The following is a 26,957-nucleotide window of genomic DNA, read 5'->3' as shown; positions in this document are numbered from 1 at the left end:
GTAAGAGGTAGTACTATATCAACCAAATAGTCACTTCTGTGATGGACCTAGCAATTCTGCTGATCTGAGATCTCACACTGAAAACTCTGTATTTCTTTCATTAATATGATCTAAACACGGCTGGGCATAGACATTTTGTTTCTTGGGATTAAGGTAATACTTGTGATTCTATGGAGATACTCCAGACCCATCTGAACACCTACCCATGGAACCTATTGTAGGGTACCTGCTTTAGCAGGGTCTCTTTAGGTCCCTTCCAGCCCCTGCAATTCTGTGGTTCTGTGACTCCGGGAACCAGATTCTTTACTCTTTGGTTAAAGATCTGTTACTGTTAGGACCTCCAATCACATTAGAAGAACATGTTGATGTTGTAACTGAAATCTTTTTGCTTTGTTGCATAGTCAGTGTGGATTATTTTCCATATGCATATACATATTAATTTCATAGATATAGATATAGCTATATCCTATATTTCCTTGGAATAATCAATATATTCTTTTTTTTTTTTAACTTGATTTTTTAACTTAATGATAGTCTTTTGTTCATAGCGACTTTAATTGTATATATTTTTTGGGACTTCATCATATCTGAGTATAGGTCATGAAATTATCTCTGTAGCTTCTGTGAATGCAAAGATCTGTCTTAATTTTTGTTTTTCTTAGAATAAGCTTTTTTCTTTTTTTTTTCTTTTTTTTTTCTTTTTTTTTTCTTTTTTTTTTCTTTTTTTTTTTCTTTTTTTTTTCTTTTTTTTTTTTCTTTTTTTTTTTTTTTTTTTTAATAAGTGCTATATACGATACTTTGATGATTTAGTTACCCTAACTTTTAAGACTTGTTGGAAAATTCTCTCTGGGGAGATTTACAGTGTGTAGATCTCATCCCATCTTGTCCCTGCTGTTTCCCCCTCCCCCGGTTACTTTTCTTCTACTTTATTTAGGCTAATCTGGTAACCGATTCTTAGCATAATTGCCATGCTTCTGGTTATTTCAGCGTGCTTCAAGGTTATCTGCTGTGATGGAATAATAGCCTCGTGGAAGCACACTGGGAGAACCCAAAAGGAAAAATATTTTATTACTGAAATTCTGGTTCTGGTTCTTAGACAGAAGGAAGCAGACGTGCTTAGCTGGGAATAGGAATTTCTGTGTGGAGTCACCTATTCCCAATTCAATTAAAGCTTGATCTTTAAGTTCGTAAATTGGAAATCCTATGAGTTCACCTTCTGCACCGCTTAATATTCTGACATCGTGTGTTTTTATGTATACATTTCTACAAGGTGTTTAAGACATACGTAAGAATTACCCTGCTCTTTTTTTGTAACCTTTGTGCTCAGTCTTGTTGAACCATTCTAAATTCAGTCCTTAAAAATGTTTTTAAACGATGTCATTATCCTGATATTCTGTTTGTTTCAATTTTTAAAGCAGATTTGTGACATTTCTTTGCAAATGTATCAATTTGTCAGATAAAGGTTAAAAATTAGATCAGTTTTATTCATGTTAAAGTCACACCCAGCTTATTTAAAGGCAGCTTTGACTTGGAGTTGCAAGCCTGAGGATATTGATTTGAATTATGCATGACTGTCTGGTATGCAGTTCCATTAGCCTTCTGTGTGGATAATGTAAACATGTTCAGAATTTTAAGTATCCTATATGAGCGGCAGGTTAAAAATAGAGCTGATAAGAGCACGTGTATTTGGAAAATCCAAATCTTGGAGAATAAAACTACAAAAGGTTTGTCTCTTCAAGAGGCTGACTTCAGGTGTGGTTTTCTTTTCTTTGAAAATACTCAGCCCAAGCAAATGCCACTTATGTGACTTGAGCAGATGACACGGTTGCTGTTTCTTGCTGCAAAGAGTTGACATTTGTACCAGAAAACACATTCAAATCTGAGAGGTCATATGTTTTTTGAATGGCTCGAGATTAGCGTGAGTAATGAGACCAATTTTTTCATATCTTCAGGGAACCTTTTACATGATTTTGCACAAACTTTTGGGGAATCCAGCTTAATCGTTCTGTTTTTGATAACTGATCTATTTGGTTTTCCCTGTATCTCAGCAATGTGCAGCTTGATAGTATGCACAGTGAGACTTTATTTTGAAATCCTCAGCACTAAAACCTCTGTGTTGATAAGATTTCAAACAGCTAGTATCTTTTTAGACTTTTCTGAGTTCTTTTGAGTTTTCATTGAAAAAAAAAAGGCAACTCTGAAATGAAAAATGAAATGTCATCTTTGTTGTATTTTGTTAAAATGTATTATAGTTTGAAGAGTTTGTATTGTCTCTGTATTGCAAATATATCAGTTGTTGCAATCTGATGAGTGAAAATTTAAAAATCTTTTATTGCTTTAAAGCAATGGATACAAAACAGAAAACTAGTCTGATTTTTTTATTATTTTTTTTTTTACTCACAACAATCTTTTAAAAGTTATTTTTCTTGAAGTGCTTTCTACATGGTTATGTTAAATTCTGCTTGTAAAGCCTGAAGGGAACAATTTTAAACTAATTGTGGGAGAGTATTATGATGCATTTTCCCTAAATTTTAGAGAGCTTATTTGCTACCTGTTAGTTTAAAAATAATCACATGAAAATTTGCACACCAATATATGGCTGAAAAGATCTTTGTGATGATGAAGTTGGTTGTTCTGCTCTGAGATCTTTTTTTCATGTTGTAGGTAGATCATGCATGTTGCTCTGTTCAAAATTTGAACAACAGGTAACTCTTTAGTAGATCTGGTAAACTTGGGAAAGATAGTTAAGAGTTGGTGGTCATATTTTCCCTTTTAACTGAAGAATAATTCTTCTGTTAAGAATTAATATTTGGTGCTCTCCTTCAGTGAAATTGATCATACTGTTTCATAATAGCTGCTATCAGAGCAAAATTCCTTTCCCTGGCAATAATAACCTATGCTTGGAGTCATCTGCTTTTCCCAATGCCATTTTCTACCTGTTGACAAAAAAGAAAGAAAAAAAAAAAGAAAAGAAAAGCTTTAAAATCAGAAAATATTTGGGAATAAAACTATTCATTTTCATTGGTGCTGGGGACAACCTGTTGTTCTCAAAGGTACAGGGAAGAGCAGTGGCCAATTCTTGACATCTTTGAGATTCTGTGAAGGAAGAGGTGTTTGTTTCTTTTGAATGAAGGGTGGTGACCATGGTAGTTAGCCTCATTATTTCTTAATTAAAAAAAAAAAAAAAAGGTTATGATGACCAGGAGCACAGAGTCACTGTGCGAATATCACTGCTGTTCAGCAGTTCTGTGTGTGTGTGTGTGTGTGTGTGTGTGTGTGTGTGTTTGCAACATTAAGCTGATTAACTGTTGATAGTTTGTTAATACACATGATTTAGCATAAATGCCATGAAGTATCAACTGATCTTCAGTTCCTTCTCTTGTTTACTAGCTTTTCATTACTTTTAAAAGACATTTCAGGAAAAAAAAAATAAAGAAGTGATGTTTAGTTAGACTTTGAGTTGGATTCACAGTGGAAGTGTTATGGGGATGTTTTTCATCACCAAAATAAAGTAACATAACCTGGGAAAGTACAAAGTAAAACTGAAAAATTAAAAGAAATGCATCTTATCTAATCCAGACAAACAAGGTTACAGACCTACATTGACACTGTTTGGAAAATGATAAAGTTTAATATGCCTTTGGTATATATTTGTTTGTGGAAAACTTACCAGAATAATACAGTTCACTCATAATGTTTATAGAAACGAGAATAAGAGGCTGTTTTATGTTTCAGTGTCTCTGGCTTAGATATTAAGCTTCAAAATCTGTAAATTTTAAAGCAAGGCTGAGCTTGTGGATATAAAAGAGTCAGTTAAGTTTTTGCAGAGTGTTTTGTTATATTGCTTAAAGAAGTTCAGATAACTGAGGAAAAGGGGAAAGAGGAGCATTTTGCTTATCCATCCTCTTGCTTGCAAGCACTCAATTACTTTTTTGGCACCCATTTGTATGTAACTGTTGTATTTTTGTAAATGTAATGGAGTCAGAGTTGATAGATTGTTCTTAAGGAGTCTATACTGAGTTCATGTTACCGTATTTTTTTCCTTCTGGTTATTTGCCTTCATTTCTCATATCTTCAAATCATGGTAATGTCAGCAGTTTGGTTTTGAATCCTGTGTGAATTTTGCTGTGTGGAGACGGTCTTTTGGTTTGAGGAACAGGTCAGAATGTGGGAACATAATGGGGGAATAAGTTTACTAACTGCTGCCTTATTCACTGATTATTATTAGAAATTACTCCCAGGTTATTGGAATACAATTTCCATTTGAAAATGCCCATAATAAATTGGTATGAAGAGGTGAAACAATTTCTATTATTTCTATTATTTTCTTAAATTTGTGCGTATCAGAGTTGCATACGATATTTCTGCAACTCTTTTATGAAATACGTGCAGAAATTGGTTACATTTTGTTTTCAGTGTTCCTAGCAAACGTGGAATTAATCTGTGTATTCCTATTTTCACTTTAATGTTGTTCCGGAATTGATCTCAGTAGATTGTTTTGTGTTTGCATCTTTTCATTGTGGTTTCCTTGATAAAAAAGAGCCTGCCACTTTATTTCATTACAAGCACTGTGTATGGTGTGCCTCAATTTTTCGAGAGGAAGGAGGGAAGGAGCACTTCCAAGTGATTTGATGTTCATGCCATATAGATGGCTCCGATTCCTACTGTGCCAGTTTTCTGGTGTTTGATAAGGCACACAAAGCAGTTATGGGAGAAAGCATATCACTTGTATCCATGGTAACTCAAAAGATACTTTTGAACTCAAAAGGATAGAATAAGCCAGAGTAATAGGTCTCATCATAAGGGCAAAATACAAAAAAGGTTCATGCATGTGCTTTTAATTAGTTGCCAAAAATAGCTAGAATCAGAGATGATGCAATGAAACAGTAATTCTTAGTGCTAGAAATGAGCAACGTTTAAAGTCTGAAGATGTGCTCAACTGAAAGGCTTTTATCTTACCATCTTATGGGTACTCAATCCATGAATACTAATAGATTTTCTATCGTTTCCTAATCATGCTTAGGACATGAGAATGCACGTTGATAAAAGCTCATTCAAGTCTCATATGCCTTCAAGTTTTAAAACTTCCATGGTGATATTAATTCTTGTGGCAGAGATGAAGCTTTTTATGAATAGCGCATGCAATGCACTCTGTAATGTTTTACAAGTGTACCACTGGAAAAAATAAATGTAATGAGTGCTTCTTTATATGAATAATAAAGAAAAAAGATTGAAAATGCAGTTTAGTTTGAGATCAAAGGTACAATATTTTCCAGAATAGCTCTCTTTAATTAATTTTAAAATGGGAAGGTAAGCAATAGAAGGAAAGTGTGAAAATGTAATCTAAAACTTGAATAGATGCACTAGAATTGAATCCTGAAGAACCAAAATAGAACGAAGTACATGGTATAGGACATCTGAATAACCTTTTTAATAGAAATATTTTAATACGATGAATATTCTTAAAGTTTTCTATCTGAACAGCCGCGTTTGTAAGGAATCCATCTTGCATTGCAGTGCAATTCTTCACATTATTTCCTCTGTTGCTATAGAAACTAATTCTAGTGCAGCTGTGATCGCTTATCAAAATTCTAATGTTTCAATACCCATCTCTTATTTTGAGTTATTTAAATAGCCTTATCTTACTTTGAATCAATCTGCACATTTCATCACTGTGGAATTGTTGACTGGTCAAAGTGTTAATGCAAAGAGATAGCAAATGCTGTTTTTCTCCCTTTCTGCCATCTAAGTTATCATACTTATTGTTAAAGTTTGAATAACAGGCAAATTAAGGCTTTTTCACTTGATAAATAATAAAGGTCAATATTTGCAGTCTAACATTGTCATTTTGATATGGATATTACTTCCTACGCGTAGTCTTAATTATATTTAGTATTTCGTGAACCTTACATTTTTCTAGTTATTAATACATGGTCTTGGGGTGTATCTACATGTGTACTTGTGTTTACAGCTATGCATTTAACAGAAAAATTATGCACAGATATAGTTTGTGAGGTTTGTTTGTTTGTTTTTTGTTGTTGTTAGTGGCTTTTACCTAAAACCTGTATGTTTATGTAATCAAGGTAAAAATGTCAGTGTTGCAGACTTGTCTACAACTAGTCATCTGCAAGGTGTACTGCAGTGGAACTTCACCAATTAACAAAGTATTCTAAATTTCTTTTGCTTCTTGTTTTGTTTTTTGTATTTTTATTTTATTAAACAATGAAAGGTTATACTGGTGAGATATTAGTATATAATAAATCAGAATGCAGCAGTGTAATTAGTTTAACATATATACAGAGACAGAGCTAAAGGTAGATATATTCACCTGTAAATTCTTAAACTACTGCATTACAGAAGAGACTTTATACATTTGAGGTAATTCTGTACCATATAACCAAGGGTGGGAACCATTCTTGATCCCCATATGTTGTAGAACATATATTGTACAATATATTGAACAATGAATAATGGGTTAAAAAAGACTCAGGAGTCATCTGGTCTGATCTCCTGATTGAAGGAGAGCAGCTAATTTCAGGCCCTAGCTAGCAGAGCTTTTAAAACATTCAAAGAAGAAGGTAATGCAGACTCTGAGCAACTTCTGAGTAACCTCTTCCAATCTATAACCACTCTAATTCCTAAGGTTTTTTTCCTCTCATATTTAATGAGAATTTCCTGTGTTGCAAAGTTTACGTCATCATCAGTTACATACTAGTTTTATGCATTGCTTAAAAATGTAATCTTATTAAGTCTTAGTGCTGAGATTTAAAAAAAAAAAAAAAAAAAAAAAAAAAAATTTGACAAAAAAATCCCACAGAAATAGCATTCTTGGTGTGAACTGTGTTAAATATCACCCTGCTGTGTGTATTTTCTGTTGTAGTGATCTAAAGACCATGATGACAACAAAAACAGGTAGGATGATAGTAGTTCTCAAGACATATGTTGTAATACTTGCTAATCCCGTGGCAGAGATTCTGAAATGCTCCAGCAGTACTTTTCAAAATAATCGCAGACTTTATAATGAGTGTTCACTAATTTCACGTAGAGAGAAATAAATCATTTTCAATTTTGAAATTATCATACAAACATTTTGCAGCTGTAGATGTCAGACTTTGATTGCTAATTAACTCCTGCTTACTACCTTTAAGTCTCTTGTTCAACAAGCAAAATTAAACAGTAATTTCAGATTGTGTATATTTTTTTTACTAATACAAGAAAGGTTCACGTGAAACAATCTTTTTTTTTTGTTGGATATGCATGTTTTTATTCTGTAACACTGCCTAATATGTTTAACATTTTTAAGTACAGAACCATTTTCACGACATCACAATTTTCCAGTTAGTGTTTTGTGCAGAATGATATGCTGCACTACAATCTGTTGGTTAGCATGATTGTTTCTTTGGGTGAATGACAGGGCAGAGTAATTCATCTCCTACTGTTTGATGAGGGCTGAAGCATCATCACATAGACCTTATGTGTGCTGCTGTACGCAGCTTAGCTGCTGTTCTCTGACCCTCGTAAGCAGACATCTTGTGACTTGTAGCTATGACTGAATGAAAATATCTTCACCCACAAGTCACACGTTCATTAAGTGTTCTCAAAATTCAGAAAATTACCTGTTTTGTGAATTATATTGTGACTATAGAAGCATAGCAACAACTTAATCATACTTGACTCATTAGCCTGCTAAAGCAACTCATCTGTAACAGTAGGAGTTCTGGAACTGCAGAGAAATGCAAGAAATTTAGTTTTGTGTGATCATGCTTGTGCGTGCCCTGAGAAACTTGTTTGAGGCTTTGCTGGTCCGAGTGGAATAGATTCACAGGCTCCCTGTTGCTTAACCTGTGCCTTTTCTGTGCATCTTCCTACTGGATGCATGAAAGAAAGATTTCTTGGTTTGAAAGCTTATCAATTTTCTGTGATTTTACTATGTCTATTTCTTGTCTATTTCTCCGTTCTTTTTATGGCACATGGCTTCTGACTGCTGTTCATTCGGTAAAGTTATGGGATCTGTTTCAAAATGAATTTCTGAATTTTTTTAGAATTGTTTTTGTGGTAATACTCTAATTACTGTAGGAAATACAGTTCATTTTACTAAAGGAAGTCACTGAGCCGGTGTGTCAAGGAAAGAAGAGGAAAAAAAAGTACCTGAACTGACAAGAGAAACTGAGCTCCTTTGGAGTCTCAAAGTCTGAATAAACAATTACCGTCATCTCGCCCTCATTAGGAGAAATAACTGATGATAATTGTATAATATAAATATAAAATAAAAGTCTATTCTTACAAGCACCTTTCTAATCCTAAAATATAAGTAGCCATGTTCTCTAGGTTGCATAGATTTTCACCTAGAAATATGGATATTCCCACCCATTGTCTTTTCAGATTTCTCTTTTATCTCTTTACTCTGTTGACATCCATTTTTTCTCAGATCTGAACCAATTTTTTACATGTCATGTGTTGTTTTATTTTCCTTTTCCTTCACCTTTCTTTCTCTGTCATTTTTTGTTATTTTACATGTTAGTAATTTTCCTTCCTGCTTGCATCTTTTTTTTTTTTTTCCACTGTTTGCTCTTTTTCTCATTTTTTGTGCCACGCCGGTGAACTTCTCTCCCTTTATTTCTCCTCATCCCTTTGCTGATTTACTAACAAGCTGTTACGTTTGAGTCATTGTGCTTACTTTTTCTTTTTGCCTTTTTTTTCCTCTTCCCTTTTTTCCCATGCTGATTTTATTTTTCTTTATTTTTTTCTTTCTCTGTCAGTGCAAAGCTGATGGTAGTAGAAAATTCTGTGGGTTTAGATCTCTAGCTAGTGGTTTAGAGGTTTATGTGATTCTGGCATTAAACAATTTGTGTTCTTAGATTAATAATAATTTAGAAGGCTTGAAGTAAAAATGAATTAAAACTAGAAGAAACATCATGGATGCTAGACTTCAAGGATTTGGTTTTAATTCTACACTTCCGTGAAAGGTTTCTGTGTGGCTATGAGCAATTCAGAGTTATATTCACAGCAATCTTTATTGCCTCTCATTTAAATCTGCCCTTCAGTTCTCTATCTGTAAAGTGCTAAACACATTAAATTCTACTATTTCATCATAATATTTGTGTATGTTTAGTTATGAGATAACTAAATCAGCATAATGTAAGTATCCAAGATTGCTGGGCAGAAGATTTAGCACATACTCTACCGAAGTAGTCAATGCAAAATCATTGTAGTGCTGCTTTTTGTTAGTGTCCCATGCCGGCATTACTTCTCTTATTTGTTCTCAAAATCGCTATGAAAGTAACGTGAAGGAATTAAAGCTATTTTTGTGTTCTTATACTGGAAGCAGTTCTTCCTTGAAAATATCTTTCCTGGTTCATTTTAACCAATCAGGGTAGCAATACATACTACTAAAGAGAGAGCTGAAACACATGGGAACTCTGCAGAATTTTTGGAAAAGAATTACAGAATGGGGTTACTGGGGTGTTTTTGTTTGTTTGTTTTTTTGTAGGGGAAGTTATTTTAATCTGCAGAAAGAGTTTGTGCTTAGGGTAGTAGTTATGTCTTATTTAAACTATTTAAAAGTAGGAAAAAATGGAGGAATTCTGATGATTTTGTGTCACGTTTAAGTGCACTGTATACTTCTACATGGATCTATTACTATCAAATTAGAAATTACCATGAACTTAGAGGTCTTTTCTGGTAACATTCGGAAACTTTCGTACTACTTGTTAAATCAAAAATAGATGTACCTGATAAAATAAATCATAAGTGTTAATATGTTCAAGAACACTATACATGACTCATTAATCCTGCCTTCTAAACATACCTTTTCCTTTATTTGAGACTAGAACATTACCAGAACAGTAGCTATGTATTATGGTAGTTTACTAGTATTTGGTTTCCAGATCTCAGTTTCACCTTTTCCATCCTTCATTCTGCAGCACAGCTCGTGTATTGCATGAGTAGTATTAGTACTATTAAACTAGACCGGAACTTGAACTGGAATTTGAAGTGGAAAATGTATTCAACTGAAGTACAGCAATGACAGGAAAAGATTTTCTACAGTCCCTGTCCAGCTACTACAGTACACAGATTCGTCAGAAATGGAAGTTCTCATTAAGAATCATTTACAGTATGTAGATTCTTCAGAGCTTTTTAGCTGTTAAACTCAAAATTCTCTCTTTAGCATTTGAAAATGCTGGAAAGCTGAAGTTCGGTAAGGTTTCAGAGAGATGATGAAAGCCATTTCCTTGTCACCATGTCTAGAATATCTATTCTGAAGATTTCAAAGCTGCTTGTCAGTCATCTTTGGCAAAAGTGACTTATGGTGTATTTTAAAAGAAAAAAAAAGAGAGGAAGTATTATGAATTTTATTTCATTTTTTTGAGAGTGGTAATCTTGCTAACTTGGAAAAAATTAACAGTAAACAGAGGTGTAGAAGAATATCTGTTTTTTTAGGAAGTTAGCCAACATAGCAATTAGAAGTGTAAAAAGTTGGCTACTTATTAAAAAAAAAAACAAAAAAAAAAAAACCAAAAAAAAAAACTAAGTGAAACCAGAATCTAAATTAAATGAAGTTTTTCTGGCTAGGATTTTGAAGTACTGTGGTTATTACAAATACTTTGCCTAAGGAAATACAATCGTGGAAGAGATGGCAGGCAATTTTATGATTTCGTTTCTTTAAGATCAGTGCTTCAAAAAGGCTTTACAGAGTTGGATATAGCCTCAGAAAAGCAGGATTTTTGCAACCTCTTTTAAAATGGTGAAAAAATAATCTTTGGGAAAGATCAGCTTTATTTATATTGTATTATATTTTATTATGTGTATTATATACATCAGCACGCGAGTAACGTTGAACAAATAGTTGACAGTCTTTGGGGTGTATTTTGGATAGCTGTTCAGAAAAAAAATGAATTAAACTATTTTCTATTCAAATTACTAAAAATACTTTAAAAGAAATCAGAGAATGATAGTAAAATTGTAAGAAAATGAATTCAAGCAATGCTACTATATAATTTTCATTCAAAGACAACCAAAATATTTGGGAAGGAAACAAAAGGATTTCTTTGACAGTTAGTTCACTATAATGTTTTAATAATGGATTTGTAGTTAAATGTTCTAATTTAGGCTAATTTTAGAAAGAGCCTGGAGTTCTTCAGTAGTGTCGCAGTTTTCTGTGATTTTTATTATAGAATATTATAGAAGAAATATTTCTTCTTGTCTAGTGGACTGTCTCACAAATCAGTAGTGTAGTAATTGCAGGTAAGAGAAAATTCTTTTTGTCAGCAAACAAAACCAAGCTGTAGTTCTGCAGTCTCATAATATGAACAGACAAATTACAAAAAAAAATTTCTATGCAGGTATCAGTAGCTTCAACTCATTTTAGACCTTCTTTGAAGACGAAACTTGAAAGCAGTTTGAAGAACTGTGTATCTATAAACACTGTTTTAAGTGTTAAGTTTAAATCTGGGGTCAACCTCACAGGGTATGTAAATTTTATAAATATTAGGAAATAAAAGAAAGCTTTAAAACAGGACAAAACAATGTGATTGCCTTTCTTGTTTTTAAATGAATTGCTCGATTAAGACAGCAGTTCTTCTGTGAATAGAAGTCAGAAATGTGTCAAATAGAAGAAGAATGCTGATAAGACTTTGTTCATTGCCCTTAATCACTCCATACCTATTCTGTGTTCCCTTTATTTCATTAAGCAAGACTGATGCCATAACTTTCAGAATAGAAATATAGATTTATTTTATTTTATTTTATTGTAAAATACATGTTTTTTTCCTCATAAAGTTGCATGTAAGCTTCATTTTAAAGAGAAGAGAGCCCCTAGGTTTCATTCAATATTTAATTTGGATTTTATACTGCTCTTAACATGGAGTAATTGAGTCAACGTAATATTTTGGATGGTAAAAAAGTTCAAACATGAAAATTCCATTTGGACTGTCTGTGCTGCATGTCAGAAATCTCTAAGGGTATTTAATCATTCAGAATAAGAAAGGTTTCTTTAATTTTTAACCAAGTATTTCATTTTATGTTTTATTTAAATTGTCTTAACATTTACATAGAACCCCTTGAAGGCTTGAAAAGTTGAAATTTCTTAGACAAAAAAAATGTTTTTGAAATGTATGTGGAGATGTAGGAAGAAAATGTAGTGTTTGAATATGAAGATACTCAAGGTAATTTCAAAATGTGGCTTGCAAAATGATTAATTTATATCACAATTATTTGTTTAAAAGGAACTAGAAACCAGATTCTCCAATAATTTTTTTTATAATGCTGCCTTCCAAAATAGCATGAATATTTATAACAGTGATATATACAAGAAACTTAAAGTTGCAACGGGGAAGTTAATTATTGCTTATGAGACAAGGGAATTATAACCAGAGGGATAATTTCTCTTCTTTATGATGAGGTAGAAATTCTTGGAATTACTCAGGAAACATGGGCTAAAGAAAGTTTACTTTCTGCTGCTGCTAATGACAGCTTTTAGGAAAATTAATGAAGATAGCAAAGTCTAAACATTTCAACGTGTTTAACATCACCAGCTTCATGGTAAAACGTTGTACAGCCTAGTCTGGTCCACAAGGAAATGACTTGGCAACATTGGCTAAGTGTGGGATGCAGCCCTCAGCGAGTAAAGTGGTGTGCACTATCTTTGGGAGAGGAAAGGGATGATCCTTCTGGATGTCCTGGAACCCAGACAAACCAGCAACTCTGACTACCGGAGATGCTGACTAAGCTGAAGGCTTAAACTTCCAGTCAGGATGGGAACATAACAGCCTTTCTCTCACATCATGTTAATGCCAGTTTGAAGGCTGTGGAGCATTTTACCAGTTTTGGCTGAACAGTGTTGTCCAGATTTGGCACCTTCTTCCATCTGTTTGGGCCAATGAAAGATGAGCTGCATGGGCGACATTTTCCTAGCAGTGACACTATCATAACAGCTGGATCACTGGATCACTACCATGTTTGCAGATTTGTACAAGTGCAGCATAGAGGCTCTTGTTCATCACTGGCAAAAAATGCATAGCTACTGGCGGTTGAAAAATATTGATTTGTATCTATTGTAGTTTCCTTGGGGGGGGGGGGGAAATGGGAGGCATTACTTTTGGAGCAACCAATGTATTTAGGGTGACAAAACATTTCTGAGATCTTTATCCTGTAAGTTTCTTTTCATCTTTACTCTTCCAGCATTTCATGGCTGGGAGGAACCTCTGGCTAAACTTGACAGGATTTCACTGTGTTTATTCCTTTATTGCAAGTTTAGGATATATGTTTGCTGGCTGGGTTTTTTGTTGTTGTTGTTTGTTTGTTTTTTTACTGAATTGTTCAAACTGATACTCTAATTTAATATGCTTATGCTCTCTGAATTGGCACAATTTATTTTCTACCTGGTGTGGCAGCAGAAAGTGTCTTGTTAGTCTAGTGTGGAAAAGATGCTCCATTTGATTTTAGGTTTTCACCATAACCATTTGCTGAAGAATAACTCTTCAGCAGCATTCAGTAGTCTTTGGAAAGCATTCTTTGTGTGTACAATTTAGGGCAAATATAACAATGTATAAATATGCACCTTAAAATAAAAATACCATGTATATTTAAAAACAATGATTCTGTAAGTAAATATACAAACATTTCAGAACATACTTTCTTTTCAGCTCCAAATGTCTTTCTCCAGTGCAATCAGGGATAGATCAGCAAGCATTTACTCTGCTTTCTTATTTTAAACTTTGGTATGTGAAACATTGTTGAATGATTGATTATTACAGTGGCTAATTCTATGCAGTTTTAAAGGAAAAGCCCAGTATCAGACATTCAGTTTTGTTGTATTCTCTTCTGTTTATAATATCTTTATCTTTGACATCATCAATAATTATGTAATCATGTAATTGAGAAATTTCAGAGAGCCATAACACCATATCATAATTTTAGTGAAATATTTACTGCTGGGAGGAGGAAATTAATTAAGACTGAAAAGGCCATTTAAAAACTAACTTTAGAGAAGCCTTTTCTGCAAAAACAGGTCATGCTTGCTGAGACAGAGGTGTCCTTAGATTTTTAAAGCTGGTACTGGCTTTTATTTATTTGTTTTCTAGAACTTGTATGTTATTTCTGTTTAGTAAATAAGCTTTTAAAAATATGTAGATAAAACCTGCCCCTGTGTTTCTGCTTTTCGGAGATTTTAAAATCACAGCTGCTTAATATTTCTGCTTTTCCTCACTTCTTCCCTGCCTACCTTTTCTGTCATGCAGCCTGTGCAGTTTTCCCATAGGGGCATATAATAGAGTTCATCAAAGTGGAAAAAATGAAGTGAGTTATGCAGCCATTTGTTTACTCGTGTACGACAGTAGTGGTGCTGATAGTTATCCAGAAATACTTTCATTTCTTTCGGCTGCTGAAAAGCTGGGAGTTGAAATGTCTTTTCAGATGAGACTCCAAGTAAAAAAGGATTAAATGGCGTCATGCTATTTACTGTCTTCTTAAGGCTGTTTGTTGCCTTGTACGAACTATGAGCAGGAATTCTTTTGCTCTGAATTTGATTAAATATTTAAGTAAGTAATGAAAAGTCCTGTTTTCATGGTATAGAAAGTCAAAGGATATTTATTGTTTTGTTATGATTAAAATATCAATTTATATTCTAAAATGGTGTTTATCTAGTTTTACAGGCACAAGCAATTTAATCTCCCCCCAAAAGTGCTGCCCTTCATGTTTTGCAATTAGTTTTTCCCCATTACTTCCCTGTGTGATTTCAAGATTCTGATTGTCCTACTTGAGAACGTCTTTTCATGTGTAAGGCTGTATGTGTATCTACTGAAATGATGACTGCAGTTCGAGTGTAGGATTCCCTGCCTGCTCATTTTTCGTTTCCTGCTCTGTGGGGCTTGAGTTTCAGGAGCACTAACAGCAGAGCTAACTAACAGCAGAGAACCTTCTGCATGAAATGCTGTAACAGTGTAACAGTAGCTTGGAATTGCTCTGATAGGGCTGCCTCTGATGGGTTCATCGAGGGGAGAGAATTCCTGACAGCACGATCATCTGGTAGGAGCACTTTGCATTGTTTTTGTTACCAGCTTGTCTGATCTAAAGTTCAGAAAAGCTCACTAGGAGCCCAGTGGAATAGGGAAGAACTCTGCATTCCCCAAAAGAGCTGGTCTTTGAGGCCAGAGAAAAATCTGTGCAGTAGATATGCTCCATAATGAGCTGTGCTGTCACAGCTTTGGAGATCTGCAGTGTGTTGTGGCTTCCTTATAGCCAGCGGGTCTGGATTTGCTTCCCTTGAACAATGTGAACCAATGTGCTTGACGGTTTGGGCATCCATCAAGCCCCAGAAGTGTTTCTGCATGCTCAGATAGATGTGGTCCAGTCTTCCAATGGAAAAGATACAAAAAAGGGAGCTTTTCCCTTTTTATTGCCTGAGAGCACCACATTATTATACTTTCAACGTTGTTTCATGTAAGGCTAACTCTCTAACTGTTTTGCAGTTTGTCCAGGTGATACATTGAACTGCTGGTAGTTACGCTGAAATGATTAAAGGGTTGTATACTTTATAAGAATTTAGAACACGGACAGGACAATTCTGTATGCAAAAAAAAATTAATGATGAAACTAAAACATGCCACCTTTGTCATGTGGGAAAGAAAAGCATTTTCTGTCTTAGTTAGAATCTGAAATCAAGACTTATGTCATTCTAAAGTTCAAACTTCTGTTAGCTTCCTTTCTGGTAGATTTTCCTATATATGAAAGTGGTATGTCTGACAACAGAAAATATTATTGCTTTGAAGTTTTTTTGCATAAGTTATTTCTACATGTGTGTGGTATTGAAATCTTCATTAAAACTTCCATAGCTGACATAAGCAAAATGTGATACATGTTTTAACCTATCCTTGGTATTAATTTCATTTCATATACTGCATGTCTCACTGTCTTTTCCCATCGCTGTGTAATGTTGTGTAGTAAAATCTAAGACCAAAAATTGAAAATTATTTGGAATTAACTTTCTGTATCCATAGCTGTGCATCCTGGGTTGATTTTCTGAGGACACGTTCCCCACAGTTCCATCTGTCCAGCTAGTGTAAGTGTAAAACAAAGATGCTGAGAATCAAGCATTCACCCCAAGCACTAGATTGCTGATGGTGCTATTTTCAGGGGCTGGACTACTTCTACCTTCTTAACACTGCGTATTCTACAGTGTAGCCATTCTTAACAAGTGGTAAAGAATCTGTCTCGGAGTCGCTGCTTCTTTTGTTAAATTCAAAGTGAGCAGAGTTCAGTGGTGTGAAAGGGCTCGTTGTCAGCCTTTACTAGTAACTTATTTGTCATCAGAGTTTAATTTACGATCTCCCTGGCTGAGCAACTGGATGGGAGGTAATCAGAAGTTAGATATCATGGCTTTAGGAAGTGTGTTTTGTTTCCTTAATTGGTTTATATCCCACCTGTGCAGAATGTGACTCAGGAAACCGAAAGGTTTTTGCAAGGTAAGCATTAAGGAATTCATACTCAACATTTTTGTCATATCATATTTGTGCTATATTTATTTTTATATGATTTTCACAGTTCATTTTTACTATATATTTAATAATTTGCTTTTTCCTACATTCTTCATCTTCATCTGAGAGATCATTTCTTTCGTTTTCAGTGAATGTTTTTCAGTAGTACTTTTATCTAGTTTCTCGTGTAAAAAAAAAAGGACTGTTTTAAATACTCTTTCCAGATATTTGGAATTAGCATTTTCCACAGAACTATTTCAAGAGAAAATAATCAGCAAGTAAGTAAAGAATTTTCTCTTATTCTCAGCTAACTGCATTCAGAGAATGAGAAGAACGCCTCCACTAGATGAACTGCAGCCACCTCCATATCAGGATGATAGTGGTTCTCCTCATCTATCATGTACACCTTCTGAAGTTGGAGACGGTAAATGTGAATTTTCCCAGTGTAGCAACAGTCCAAGATGTTCATATAAGTGTCCAAGTGAGGGAAGCACAGGACATGAAATAGAGAGCTTCCATAACAAAGGATATGAAGAGGATGTACCAAGCGATAGTACAGCTGTCCTTAGTCCAGAGGTAAGCGAAAATGGTCTGAAGTGTCATATAGTACAACCTTTCTGTAGCTTTTTTTCCTAAAAAATACTGTGCAGAAATTTGAGCACTTGTGTTACAGCTTATCATTTAAAAAAAAAAAAAAATAATAAAAAATTGTTTGTCGGAAAATATAATATAGTTGTTGTTATGATGTCTCAACTTTCAACTGAGTTCCCAAAGAATGTAGATTATTTTGGAACCAGACAGAAACTTTGTCATTTTAAGGACTGAAATAAAAATTCTTTTTCTTTCACTTATTTTTTCTAACCTAAATTAAATCTAATCTTATACATTAAAGCAAAAGCCAGAGAAACAAAAAGAAAAAAGGGATTAACGCTTTCCATGCTGAAGCAACTGATTATGTAAAATATCTCAAATGGTGAGGGGAAAAAAATTACAAGGGTTTTTTAAAAAATAGTTGATGATACAATGAAGATTTACACCACTTAATTTCCCCCTCTTCCATTCTAAGCTATAGTGATATTTCTTAATCATTGCTACAAAGAAATAATCTATCATTGACATGTCCTTGATGAGTTTTGAACAACCAGTTACTGCGCTGGTATGTAATGGGTAAGTGTGTCAACTGCTGTAGTGTGCAGAAAAGGCTTTTTTTTGGTATAAATCTCCCTTTTGATTTTTTCTCAAGTTTTGAAATGCGTGCCAGGAAGCAATGCTGATGTGTCAACAGCTGTTTCTGTCTTAGGAAACCTTTTGGTAAGCTGATGTTGCATTCTGAGGTGCTGGTGTAACACATGGAAGGCTCACCTTCTGTATGGAAGCAAGGTCCTCCAGCAGATAGCTGCCTACACATGTCTGGTGGTCAGCTAGGGAAACAATCTGTGAATTTCATTGCTGAAAAAGACGTAGTGTGTACATATGATCCTCAAACTATAATAAATTACAGCAAATCTCTTTTTTCTTCCCATTATGTGTCATGCCAGTCAGTAGTGTAAGTGTACGTAATAGGAGAATACCATCAACATTTTTTACAGACACTCAGCAACTCCTATAGTGAGGTTTCCAGAGGAGTGAGTTATGAGAATAGCTAAGTAGCATCCAGCTTAAAATAAGAATGTAACATTTTTTGATCAAAAAGGCCGTAAAAGATCTGGAGGTTGGTGGCCCTGCCTGTGGCAAGAGGGTTGAGTCTTGAGGATCCTTGGGGTCCCTTCCAACCCAAGCCATTCTGTGATTATATGTCGTAATTATTTATAAAACCAAGCATAACTTTGAGAATATGGAAATACACAGTCAATATGTTTATTTCACATATATGAGATAACTTCTTATATACGTAGGATGTTGATCTCTTGTACCTATTGTTTCAGTATTGTCATCAGACTGGCTGTCTTAAAAACATAGCGGATCAGTCTTATTCCAAATTTAAAGTGTCAAGAAACAGTTTTAAAAATTAATTTTACAGTGTAGTTTTAGGACTGATGCCGTTTATGGAAAGTCCAGAAAATCCGTTCAGAACAGACACATCATATGCAGTGTTAGTAAAATTTCATTAATCAAGTCGTGATAATTTTTGGCACATCTATGGAACATTTTTGTAGCTGCAAGTGCAAATAAGTATTAAAATTCCTATATTCTTTGCTGGCATTACACCATGCACCCAGTCACCAGCCAGGTCTTAAAGTACCACAAAATGTTAACATAAAATGTGTGTATACTTGCACGAAAGTAAGGTAATTATATCTTGTAACATATGTGTATGCATTTTAGCGTGTGGGGCAGAGAAGAAGAGATCGTAAGTATTGCCTAATTTAATCCAAGCTCTGTCTGATTGGCTCATGGCTTTTGGTAGTATTGGCCAGGTAAAGTCTTTCGATTTTATTTTTTTCTTGGATGCTAGTCAGCATCTCTTCAGGCTTTTAGTGTTTAATTACCTTGTTTATGAAATAAACAAAAAGATCACAGTCACTTCGTATAGCTTAGAGAAAACCACATTTTTCCATGCTAGATTTAGTAATAGAATACAACAAATAAATAAATAAAAGCTTTTTTTTTCTTTTTCAGGATATGTCAGCTCGAGGATCGTCTTCACAGCTTCCTAAACCTTTTGATCCTGAGCCAGTAGCTAAATATGGCACGTTGGATGTGACTTTTGACTATGACTCACAGGAACAGAAGCTTTTGGTGACAGTGACAGCTGTCACAGACATTCCCACATACAGCAGGACAGGTGGAAGCTCGTGGCAAGTACACCTAGTTCTTCTCCCCATAAAGAAACAGAGAGCGAAAACCAGCATCCAGCGGGGACCGTGCCCTGTCTTCACAGAGACATTCAAATTTAATCACGTTGAGTCTGAGATGATTGGGAATTACGCGGTTCGCTTTAGACTCTACAGTGTACGTCGCATGAAAAAGGAGAGGATTGTGGGAGAAAAGATTTTTCACTTAACAAAATTGAATCTTCAAGGGAAGATGTCAGTGCCAGTGATATTGGAACCTTCTTACAGTCTGTCTGTGAGTATCAAATGAAGCAGAATAAGAATGTGGTGATATACATTGTCCTGAATTTTGTAAGAATGGTATGTATATTTATAGCCGTCACATTCACTGGATTTTTTTTTCAACATTCATCATACTGGCAGAAAGATAATTTCCTTAAAGCTTCTGTAAGTACATTTACTTTCCACCTGCAAAAGCTGCCTGCATTTTTTTTTTAATTACTTAGAATTTTCTAGTCTATAAATAGGCATGTGTATGTATGTATGAACACATATTGCGTATATATACATGCAGAAGTATCATCTTTACCCTGTGACCCACAGACCTTCCAAAAAAAAAAAAGCCTACCTACCTGATGAACAACTTTCCCCCTCAAAAAAATTTAACTATACTATTCTTAATAAAGCAAAGAGTGTAATTAAGGGCAAACTTAAACACCGTCAAAAACCAGGAGTTTGGGCTGTATGTGCTATGTCCAAGCGTTTAGTGGTGAGGGTGGCTGCCAATGGTACAGTAGATTCCAGATAAATCTTCTTTCTTCCCAAGGGAACTTCAGATTGCATCTCCTATTTCAGGAGATAAGATTTAAAGATTCATTTTAACAGTTTTTCCATCTCTATGGGCAGTATATCCCTTTTGATTTCTTGCAAATTTTAAAATAAGCTTTTGTCTAGAATGAGGTGTTTGTAATGTTCTGGTCAAGGCTTCATAGACAAAGAATACATGAGTGTTGGTTGCCTAAGAGATTTCTGTGTTTTAAATAGACTTTGGGGAAAAAGAGATGATTTAGCAAGGGCATCTTTATTAACATGGTTGCCTGTTTGTTATTTTTTAACTAAAAGAGAAGGAGAAAGAAAGGAAAGCAAAAGGTATTTTCCCAGTTATGAACAAATGGAGTTCATTCTGCACTTTCCAAAAAAAGTTGAAGAAATTGGCATTTCTGTCAAAAACGAGTACTGCAAAAGACATTCAAAATAGAATGCTCTTTTATTTAGTGGCTAAAAGTAAGCTAATTAAAATCAACAACTGAGACCAAAACTCGCATCTGATAGAGTATCAACTAGCAATAAAACAGCATTTCTCTGATTTGCTAAGAGGTATGAATCATTCTGTTTCAAGGATGAAGTGTTTCACTTCACTAGTATGAACTCTGCTAATGCTGAGTTTGCCAGTTCTGTAGCTAGGGAAATTAATGCCCCATGAAACACATGCACTGAATACTCTAAATTTATTTGCTACATTTGTTTTGTATGTGTTCCCAATAGGGCCATGTTTTTTTTTCTTACCAAACTCAGAAAGAAAGAGGGTAATGCTTTTAATTGATATATCCCTCAAGTGCATAGACAGGTTTTGGTGGGTATATCCATTTTCTACTTAGGTTGTTCTTTATCACTTTCTTGAGCTTTTGTGGCATTGGGAGTGTAAACAAATTCCAGGAGGCATCACAGACAATGAGACTGGTTTTTATTTTCTGTGATGGTAAGGGTTTCTCTATCTTCTCTAATCTTTCCATTCTGGGGAAATGAATACAAATAAGGAATATTGGTAGGAAGTGAAATATTCTTCCAGAATTGGTTACTGTAGTGGTGTTTAGGCAAATTTCTCTTAGGCCATTGCTTGAAAGAAACCTTCATAGTCTTGATAGCTTGAATAAGGATCATAGCTTTTTTTCTTTTTAACAATGCAAATCAGTTTTTAAAACTTTAGAAATTAGTTCCTGTGTTCCCTATTATTGCTTTATTATTTGTCTGTTATTATTTGTAAGCTATGTAATGCTCATATCATGAACAGATCTACTGTTTTATTTTGCAACAGTCTAAAAATTTGTTTGTTTGTTTTTTAATGTTTTACTGGAAGCAGGGGACCGTCCTCAGTCATTGTGTTCAAGCTGTTGTTATTACCAACAGTCAGGTCAGCTTGATCACAGATTTGTGAATTTTCATCAGTAAACATCTGGGTGTTTCATTTCCAACCTGAATTTCTTCATGACTAACTTATAATAATTTATTCTTATCCAGCATTGTCATTCACCTTAATTAGTTCTCAGGTGTTTACCTCTGGGTGCAGCTATACACTGTTTGCATTCTTTCTCAACTGTGCTTTTACTAGAATGGAGCAATGATCTTTGTGCCCTTCTAATTGTAAGCCAGGCAGCAATTACTTAATAGGAGAAGGTAAGTGTTGTTTCACCTTGGAGACGTTCAGGAATGTTTGTAATTATTAAATCCACGATGAGGAACATTGTAAGTTCTGAATTTAAATTTATTTTGCTCAGTAGAAGAGTGTTGTTTTGTATTGAGAAATGTTTGTATTTGATAGCTTTTTATGAAATTAGAAATGGGCAAATGTCAGTTACCCTGCTTTTTTTTTCCACTGCTTCTCATTATACAGATTTTATATTAAATACACCGCTTGTCACTGAGATTTCCTAATCCATTGGAACATCTGACTACTTGCTAACTACTACTACATGCTAACTACTTCTGCAGGAATGTATTTTATTTCTCTGTCTGTGCCTCATAATATATTAATGTATTTTTATTAGCTAATTGTCTGCCTTATGATTGTACAAGAAGTTCATATCCTGTGAACTTTAGTACTTGTTTCAGTTTTACCCTAACACTATTCACAGGAGAATCTGAGTAAGGTGAGGCAGCGAGTTTAGTGCATTTCCAAAATAGTGGTATGTTCACGTGAGCTGTGTGTGCTGCTTTATCTGCTTATTGTTAAAATGCGGACAAGTACATGACATGGTGAATGTATATTTGTATGCTCCTTAAATAGATTTCAAAGCTCCACAAGACTTCAAATTTACAAATATATTTACAAATCTTCTTACCCAAGATTTCAGCCTGTTCGTCACCTTCTAACATTTCATATAACATCTTGTATTAGCAGCTTTTGCATAGTCATTCACTGAGTTGTTCTTGTACCATGAAAAGGTATGTTTCCATTTAATAGTTCCTCTTGAAAAACTTCTTTCTTCCTCTGCGTTGTTTCCATTGCATTTATTCTATTCTTTTTCTGCTTCTATAGTTCTAACTCTTACATCATGTTCCCCAAGACCACTTTAGTGTATGTTTGCTACAGTTCTCCCACGTAACCAGGGAATTCCTCTTCACACACTATTTTCAGCTCTCATCACGCACTGACTGAAATATCTCAGGCTTTCTTCCACATTCAGTATACAGGCAAGAAGCAACAGAACCAAAATGATCTAGACAGAGTGTATATGTTGCTGTTATCTGAAACTCCATGACCCTTTTGGATTTAATAGAAATTGTCCATCAAAGGTAACATATCAGTGTTACCGTTACTTTGCCTGAGTATAGTTTGCTTAGGAAGACCTGATGCTTTCAGAGAAATTCCACATTTAACACAATGTAGTCAAATTTTTGTTCTTTTGTATTGGATTTCTGAATCCATTGCAATACGGTTTGTTTTTCTTCAAGAGGTCCCTGTGGAATTATTCTCAGTTGCACTTTGTTCTTCTTACTCAAGGAAATTTTCTTGAGAGTGAAGCACAGCCTCTACTGTGATGTGATAAAAAAAAATCTTAATTGCATTTTACTGAGGAAAATCCATTTGGAAATGATCAAAAAACCAATGTAGTCCTTGTCATCATCTCACAGGTTTCTTTTCTGATGTAGAATGAAAACTAACAATGGTGTGTTTTATTTTTTTTATTTATTTTGGAAGTACAGTTTAGAAGATAAAAATGTATCTTTCTGCTAAGCAAATCTAGTAATCTTTTATCTTGCATTGTCAATAACAATATGTGGAGAATTAAATTTAACTTTCTATCCAAAAAAAAGTTTTAATATACTGAACTCCTAAATGTGACCCTTACGTCGAGGAATGAATGATATGAGCAATCATTCGTGCATTAAGGATTATTTTTGTTTATCTTCTCTATAAATAACCAGATTGTCTGAGAAATATTTTAATTACATTTTTGAACAATATAACTATTTCTTCATGCAACGTATAGAAATACTTTCAGCGTTGAGAATGGTGGTTAATTGTTTAATATGCTTGTTTGTGTTAACCATCTCATGTACACTTCCTTACGTGTTATGCTTAAGGAATTTTTTCTACGTTGCTCTTTGTGTGGTGCATCTTTACTATTCTTTCTAATGGATGTTTATCATTTCATAAACTGATGAAAAAGAACTTTCAGAAGGCCATATTTTTCTTGGGAATTCTTGGCCACCGTAGAGTTGAACTGACAGGTTTTGTGTAAATCCAGTATTTTCGTCCTTTGCTGCTATATGCTTATAGTATGATCTATTCAGGTTTTAATTTGAAAGGCTAAATATTAAAGTTTGTGTGCAATAGTTGTATTTTACTAAACTGTAGCTACCATTTTGATACTTTAAATCACTTAGTGAAAAGATAATTAAGACTCATCTAGGAAAGAGATGATTTTTTAATAGTGTTTTATTTATATTTGTATATGTTCCCTTTCAATATTTAAAGGAAGCTTATAAACAAGAGGGAAACTAGCTTCTTATATGGCCTGATAGTATTAGGACAAGGGGGTTCATTTTGAAACCAAAAGAAGAGAGATTTAGATTAGGTATTAGGAGAAAAATTTTCACTTAGAGTGCAGTGAAGCAGTGGCACAGCTGCCCAGAGAAGCTGTGGGTGCTCCATCCCTGGAAGTACTCAAGACCAGGTTGGATGGGGCCTTGCATAGCCTGAGCTGGGGGGAGAAGCCCTGACCATGGCACAGTGTTGGGATTTCTAAGGTCCCTTCCAACCCAAACCATTCTTTGATAATGATTCTATTATTCAATTAGAATTGTACAAAAAAGGGTTGGTTCCAATGTCATGGTGCATAAATGCTTCCATTTAGCTTGTAAACATTATGTCCATTGAAGGAAGACTTAATTAAGCATCAAACACATTGTTATGAGGGGAATAGTTGTCAGAGTTCATTTGAATAAGTGGTGTAAAATGTGGAAGATCAAAACTACTTCTTTTACATAATAAGATAAGTCTGCACTTTTTTGAAGGATGTTATGATTGGAAAGTGGTGCTCATGTCGATGCAGCTGGAGGAGAACTTGACAATATTTGGCAAATGAAGAAGTCTCCCCAGTGTGGGGTTGGTTATGCAGCATTTCAAAGCAGTGTCCTAAGTAAGGACTCTCCAATCAGCAGCTGTTATCTTGTCAGTGCTGTTATTGCCTCAACTGTTTGTGCCCATTGTGTGGTGTACTCACAGCACTGCTCCTGTCACCTGAGTCTCCTTCTGCTTGAGTCTTCTGGATCTGGTGAGAAACCCAAAAATTAAATAGAATCTGGTCAGTTCATACAGGCCTACCACTACAGGAGTTCAGTGGTCATGTTTAAAAATGAATTTGCTTTCCAAATCCGTGCTGTTTGCATTTCCTGATTGTTTTGTTAGTACATCTAACCATTCATGGCAATTTGTGGCATCCAAGAAGCACTTGACTAGACATTGAGACTATGAAGCCATTTGAGTGCTTTACAGAATAAGGTACATTTCCATGACTCTGAATGTAGGATATTTGGGGAATTCTTTGAATTTCAACTATATGTCCAAGTTCTCAATTGGTCACATTTCCAGAACAAAGAGTGTTCCTCATGTCTATGTCTTATATGTGCATATGTGCACTGTATAAAATAACAGTTTAAAAATTTTATCCTTTGCCTTTAATCTGTGAAGTTGGTAGAGAAAACTTATTTGCTTAGGTGGATTCACACAGTCTTTGATGTTTGCTTCAGCAAATAATCAAAACTATGTTTCAGACAGAGTATTTCTATTTTTAATGTTGTGATAATACTCCTCAGTTTGTAAAACGTCCCAGGCTGTGAATGACCATTCTGTATTAAAGTAAACCATTTGAACAATACTCAGTTACCTCACACAGCCAATCTGTTGGTGACAAATGTATTACTTGAAACTATAGGTATAGTTTTGGTCACTACGTTTTATTTATCTACATAAGGAGAGAATGCTTCTAGAATAAATTGATACATGAAGCTACAAAGAATGTGAATTTGATCAAGTGTCTGTGATATTCTGAGACTCTCATTCTCTGTGCCATAAGCATGATTTTTCAACCCTGATCATAGTTTAAGAGAGTAAGCAAAATAAAATTGAAAAGCATATTATAAATTTCCTAGACGTAGTTTTGTAGGAGTTGTAAGAAAATAGTATCAAGGTTATCACTAACATGAAATTTCATCTGTTGGAGACTACAAGCTGCTCCTTAAATCTTCCTTAGTTATTTCAGTGGAGGTAAATTCTTTAACTTTGAAGTCCAAGAGAACTTTGTTTCCTTTTATCATACAGAGCTTCCCAACTATTTTATTTTCTCATTCTTTGTATTTTCTTGCTTGTCTGTATTCATATGTACAAAAATGTGTTCTTTTAATACTGTCTTTCAAGGGAAAAGGGGAAAACACAGAAGCTGTTACTGTTTGCAGCCTTGAGCACCTTTCAACAAAAGCATGTGTGCTGTTTTCTTCCACTGAATTTCCATTAGGGAAAACACTGATCAGAGACTGCACAAACATATCTTCACCTACCCTGCAAATTCATAAGTGAAATACTTGTGAAACTTCTAAAGTTAGTTTTTGGTTTATTTGCAAAATGATTCTTTTCCAGAGTGTTGCAGTGTAACATAAGTGTTCTGAGTTAGCATTCTTCATTTTGGACTTAATCTCCAGATAATTGCTTTGAGGAATATACTGAGGCTGCCTGTGTTCGGTGTCGGATAAAGATCCCTTGCAAAAGACACCCTATGAACAGAAATCTTTTTTTGTCCTTATGTTAGCTTCTTGTCAGGTGTAGCCCTCAGTGCCTGACCTTGAGTTGCATCTTTCATGATACAGTTTGTCTTTCTTTTGTGCTCAGTCGGCTGTCAGCTGGTCCCTGGAGAACCTAGCTTGTCTTCAGTTCTCACCCTTCTTTGTAGTTGCTATGATAGCTCTAAGAACTGAAGCAGATCCCTTCCAACTGCAGGCGCCCAGTGATCCTCATATCCTGAGATTAAACATGACCTGAATAAATCAAAAGGGTGCCTCTAGCAGTCATAATTAGAGCTGGGTGAGCTTCTAAAAGCAAGTAATTTAGTTGACAAATGCATCATAAACATGTGTTTTATGTTATAGATTTGGTCATTGTGAAAAGCAGTTGCATGACAGATTGCATGTGCAATCAAATACTAATCCATAGATTGACTATTCATAATTTATACTTACTGTTTGATCACTGAATCTTTTTCTCAATTTGGAAGAGTGTAATCAAGAGGAAAAAGAAGGGAGAAATCAAACTATTAGCCACTACTCTCTCCCCAGTGAACATATTCTATGGAATACCTTAAAAGATGAACATGCTTAGGAGGCTTTCTAAGCAAGGTGGCAGAGCTGGGTAATGAGCCTAGGTGCTCTGAAAATG

At 34.7% G+C, this 26,957-nt stretch overlaps 1 protein-coding gene across 3 annotated transcripts in view; it reads left to right on the top strand.

Annotated features, from left to right (window-relative positions):
• The window catches only part of SYT14 (synaptotagmin 14), a gene marked incomplete at both ends in the record, with an annotated part of 68,800 nt that overhangs the window by 29,709 nt on the left and 12,134 nt on the right, over positions 1–26,957 (top strand). For all 3 annotated transcript variants that reach the window (XM_079532891.1, XM_079532890.1, XM_079532889.1), the window contains 2 exons: positions 16,780–17,048; positions 19,092–19,541. In XM_079532891.1, the coding sequence (XP_079389017.1) occupies positions 16,780–17,048; positions 19,092–19,541 (719 nt within the window). The remainder of the gene's footprint in view (positions 1–16,779; positions 17,049–19,091; positions 19,542–26,957) is intronic.

Source organism: Tetrao urogallus, assembly GCF_951394365.1.
Source record: "Tetrao urogallus genome assembly, chromosome: 2".
Taxonomy (NCBI): domain Eukaryota; kingdom Metazoa; phylum Chordata; class Aves; order Galliformes; family Phasianidae; genus Tetrao; species Tetrao urogallus.
Note: the sequence above shows the minus strand (reverse complement) of the source record. Positions and strands in the feature narration are given on the sequence as shown.